This window comes from Acomys russatus, chromosome 30 (assembly GCF_903995435.1).
Source record: "Acomys russatus chromosome 30, mAcoRus1.1, whole genome shotgun sequence".
Lineage (NCBI taxonomy): Eukaryota > Metazoa > Chordata > Mammalia > Rodentia > Muridae > Acomys > Acomys russatus.
Window position 1 is genome coordinate 7,987,169 of NC_067166.1, and position 4,895 is coordinate 7,992,063.

The window sequence follows — 4,895 nt, forward strand, 5'->3', positions numbered from 1 at the left end:
TATTTGATGTACATACGTGAATGGAATGACAAGTATTTAGCGATGCTTATTTAGTAAGGCAATTAATTGAAATACAGAGTTACTAAAATGTTGATTGGGAAGTAAAGAAATTCGCATAAGATTCTCAGTCAGCCAAGTGCATCATTATATTTTAAGATGTAATATTTCACCTCCCTGATACATATGTGAATATAGGTAATGATTCACATGCACAGCTCATTATATCCATGGAAAACAAGTGAGAAGAATTAACAAGACATAGTTGTTAGACATTTGTGTTGTAGATTTGTACAGAGTGTTGTTAACTATTTTAGAAAGAACTAGATTTCAAGCTTGGAAACTGTAGTTATTCAGCCTGAAATTATCTCCTCACGATCTTACTCCTTGTCAAGTATATTCATGTAAGAAAGCCTACATTTCTTTGAGCCCTACAGGCATAGAAAATAGAATATGCTATCGGAAATCCCTCAGCCGATAAAAATCACAGAGTGAATAGCTATGTCATAGCCCAGGATACTCGAGTGGAGATGTGGCTTGGCTGGCTTGTGCACTCAATAGGAAGTGAACGATTTACCTTAATCTTACTGGGTGAGGCGGGCGCTATGGTTATGACCTAGGAAAAGTGACACGGAAGACCATTCAGAAGCATTTCCTGTGAACAATAGGAGGCCCAGCTTCGTCATATTCCTGCTTGCTGATCCACATCTGCTGGAACGTAGACAGGCTGGCAAGGATGGAGCCCCCAATCCAAACAGAATACTTGCGTTCTGGGGGAGCTATGATCTTGATTTTCATGGTGCTTGGTGCCAAGGTTACAATTTCCTTCTGCATCCTGTCGGCAATGCCCGGGTACATGGTGCTGCCTCCAGAGAGCACAGTGTTGGCGTATAAATCCTTACGGATATCCACATCGCACTTCATGATGGAGTTGAAGGTTGTCTCATGGATCCCACTGGATTCAATGCCTAGAAAGGAAGGCTGGAAAATGGCTTCCGGGCATCGGAAACGTTCGTTCCCAATGGTGATCACCTGCCCATCAGGGAGCTCGTAGCTTCTTTCAAGTGAGGAAGAAGCAGCTGCAGTGACCATTTCCTGTTCAAAGTCCAGGGCTACATAGCACAGCTTTTCTTTCACATCCCGCACGATCTCGCGCTCAGCTGTGGTGGTGAAGTTATAGCCTCGTTCTGTCAGGATTTTCATGAGGTAATCAGTCAGGTCTCTGCCTGCCAGATCCAGTCGTAGAATGGCATGGGGCAGAGCGTAACCTTCGTAGATGGGCACAGTGTGAGTGACCCCATCCCCAGAATCCATCACAATACCTGTAGTCCTTCCCGAAGCGTAGAGGGACAGCACAGCTTGGATAGCTACATACATGGCAGGCGTGTTGAAAGCCTCGAACATTATCTGAGTCATCTTCTCCCGGTTGATCTTGGGGTTGAGGGGTGCCTCGGTGAGAAGGATTGGATGCTCGTCTGGTGCTACGCGGAGCTCATTGTAGAACGTGTGGTACCAGATCTTTTCCATATCATCCCAGTTGGTGACGACTCCATGCTCAATGGGATACCTCAGGGTCAAGATGCCTCGCTTGCTCTGGGCCTCATCTCCCACATAACAGTCCTTCTGGCCCATGCCTACCATGACCCCCTGGTGCCGGGGACGTCCTACCATGGAGGGGAACACAGCCCTAGGGGCATCATCACCCCCAAAACCTGCCTTGCACATCCCTGACCCATTATCTACTACCAAGGCCGACAGCTCATCATCAATCATGGTTGCTGGTTAGGATCTTCCAGGTGGGTGAACAGAAGTTAAGTAGGAGTAAGAGGTCTAGACTATGATGTGCAAGAAAGAGAATGGACAGTCAGAGAACGCTCCAGAACTGCCTCCAGAGAAGAAAGCCTGCACTCTGGCCACAGGTATTTAAAGGAACATGCTGACCCCACCTATGTCCTATTCCATCAGTTCCCAGCATTTCTGGGTGGGGCTACCTTTGAGGTATTAATAATGATGATAATTACAGAATCCTTAGCAGGCCTTCTGTCATGAAGAGAAAACTGCCTACCAAGTGGCTCAATCTCTCAGGGTGCTATAATTAGTCAACCCACTCACTGCTGCCAGTTTGTTTGGCGAGGTCTCTAGATAACTACGTGATGCAATGGGGGCGGGGGGGATGCAATGGAAAGATGAAAGAGGACCAGAGATGGGCGGGGGACCCTTCTGCAAGGACTGCTCTTCTCTCGCATGCACCCTCACTCCATGTAGCCTGGACTTTTCAGTTTTGATATATTATTCCTATGAAGGGTCTGATTCTGTCTTTACTTTTTAAAGATTTTCTTTCCCATTATTATAAGCCGTCACCACGGTAGAAGCTGCTTAATGGACATAAACAGTGAGCTGCCTACAGGCTCTAGTCAGAGTGCGCTTGCGCCCTGAAAAATGTAGAGCTGTCTAATCGACTTCAAATTCACCATGCACAAGTAAAAGCAATAGGGTGATCAATAAGGCAAACCACTATATGTTTTTCTGACATACTATCAAATATCCACATCTTCTTATATGTATTTCTAATAACCAAATTTATTATTATGCACTGACATTGTTCATAGGTTTAATAAGTCAGTTTTGGCTATACAAAGGCAAAATGCCAATGTTTTTGAGTGATTTATTAGTTAAAATGCAAATTATGATACTCTTATTTGCAATAAATTTTTACAAAATATTTTGAGTTATACAACAATAAACAAATTAAGTGATAAAATAAAAATATAAGTTATATATCTAGGTGCATTATTGATCTTTTAAACAACCTGACCATCAAGATGCATATATTTTATGATGACATTAAGCCTGTCTGTGGTGGTTAAACTCAACACAATTGGTACAATGAAGGAGAGATAAACCTGTTTTTTAGGATCCCAAGTGTGGGGTCGGAATGGTCTTGTGAGAGAACAGGTGAGGTTAATCCATTAGAAGACCAACCACCTCATGCAGGAGCTTGATTGTTGCCAGCTGAAAAGATCGTGCGAATAGACTCTGGGAGGAGATATATAAATGAGCTCAGAACTGGAGGCGGGGCCTTTGGAGACTTAGGATGGTTTTGGCTGTTCATTGCTCCACTTAGAGACGCTCCTAGAGAGAACCGCTTGAGGAAAGGCTTCAGACCTCCAGGCTCCTGCTGAGATTCCAGGTTCTGGTTGCTCCAGGTTCCAGCAGAAGAAATCCTGCTGACTACACCAGGAGAACCGTTCCTCGGAACCGATATCCTTACAGGTTTGTTGTGTTATTTAATCCTCTTTTCATATTGTTTCGGTTAGTCGGGTTATAAGTGACATACGCTCAGTTAATAAGTGTGTAATAAAATATATTGGTTAAGAAACGTGAGCCCACAGTACAGAATTGCTTTCCTTTCATTTAAGGAATGTACTACCCTGACCCCTTTGGAGGAAGTTTATTTGAACTTAATGTTTAATGTAGAAATGCAGACAACTTGGTAAATGTGTGTCATGGTGTAGGACACGAGGAATCGAGAAATAATCAGCTAAGAAAACTGATGCACCCAGGGGGGGGCCTGCACAAACTGATGCACCCAGGGGGGGGCCTGCACAAACTGATGCACCTGGGGGGGGGGCGCTGCACAAACTGATGCACCCAGGGGGGGCCTGCACAAACTGATGCACCCGGGGGGGCCTGCACAAACTGATGCACCCGGGGGGGGGCTGCACAAACTGATGCACCAACCTAAGGACAATGTACGCAGAGGACCTAGATCCCCTGTTCAGATGTAGCCTATGGACAGCTCATGTTCCATGTATGTGGGGAGGGGACAGAGAGGGGACTGACTCTGGCATGAACTCTGGTACCTGCGATTTAATCACTGCCCCTTGATGAGGTGGCCTTGGGGCACACAGAGCAAGTAGATGCAGGCTACCCTGATGAAACCTGATAGGCCGTGATGAAAAGGTAGGGGAGGAGCCCCCCCCCCCCATCTAGGGAGGGGAATAGAGTGGAAGAGAGAGGGAGGGTGGTGGGAACTGGAAGACAAGAGTGAGGGGATTACAATGGCGAATGTAATGTGAGTAAATGATAAATAAATAAATGTATATAAAAAGAAAACTGATGCTTTCTTGTTCCATGTTTGTCAGGTAAGTGGGGGTAATAAATCTTGTGTCAGTTCTTCTACAGTAAGGTGATTTTTTTCACATCCACATCTGAGTTCTCCAAAGTTGCCTTCAGTGTGGTCCACCCATTCTCCACCACCCCGAGATCTCACTTCACAGGTGAAGCCAACAGGGAAGGGCTAGGGTTAGAGAGCTTGCACAGCACAGCATTGTGAGCGAGGCTGCGTCGTGAGGTCGCAGATAGCTTCTTTCTACCCTCACTGCTCAGTAGAAGTGCACTTTCAGGGTCACATCCCAAGAGCGAGCCTGTGTGTCCCTCCGCGGCAAGCCTCTTGGGTAGTTATGAGAACAGCATGTGGTGAGTGTCTGGCCCTCTTTTCCTGTTGATCGTTTTGAGGCAGAATTCCATATCTCTAGGTCCCTAACGTATCTTCAAAACCTTCCTGTTGAAAACCAGACAGGGCAGGAACTTAAGGTCTTGCTTTGGAGCCTACCAGGACCAACCCTCCTTTTAATCTTTTGTACAACTGAAAAAAAAAAATTTCCTCCTCTGAGCACTGAAGAACTGAGCCCCAAACCTGAAGGACTTTGTGAACTTCCCTCTCATGTAGTACAACAAAGCTTTCCAGGATTGCAATGTTTTATGGCCATAGCATATTAGATGCTGCTTTTAGGACTGTCTATTTTTAAAATCTCCACAACATACGATGCAAGCATCCCCCCAAATGAACAAAATTACATTGCATTTAGCACAGGCTTCCACTGGTGAATTGTGAC

At 45.4% G+C, this 4,895-nt stretch overlaps 1 protein-coding gene across 1 annotated transcript; it reads right to left on the reverse strand.

The window, feature by feature from the left end:
• Positions 1-496: 496 nt before the first annotated feature.
• Positions 497-1,817, reverse strand: Actbl2 (actin beta like 2). The gene has a single exon (XM_051172539.1). It carries the CDS (start codon positions 1,768-1,770, stop codon positions 640-642), a length of 1,131 nt encoding a protein of 376 aa, XP_051028496.1. The 5' UTR covers positions 1,771-1,817; the 3' UTR covers positions 497-639.
• Between the last annotated feature and the right edge of the window lie 3,078 nt (positions 1,818-4,895).

Bases quoted from the DNA above. Each gene is read 5' to 3' on its own strand.
- Actbl2 (XM_051172539.1), bottom strand. From the start codon at position 1,770: ATGATTGATGATGAGCTGTCGGCCTTGGTAGTAGATAATGGGTCAGGG.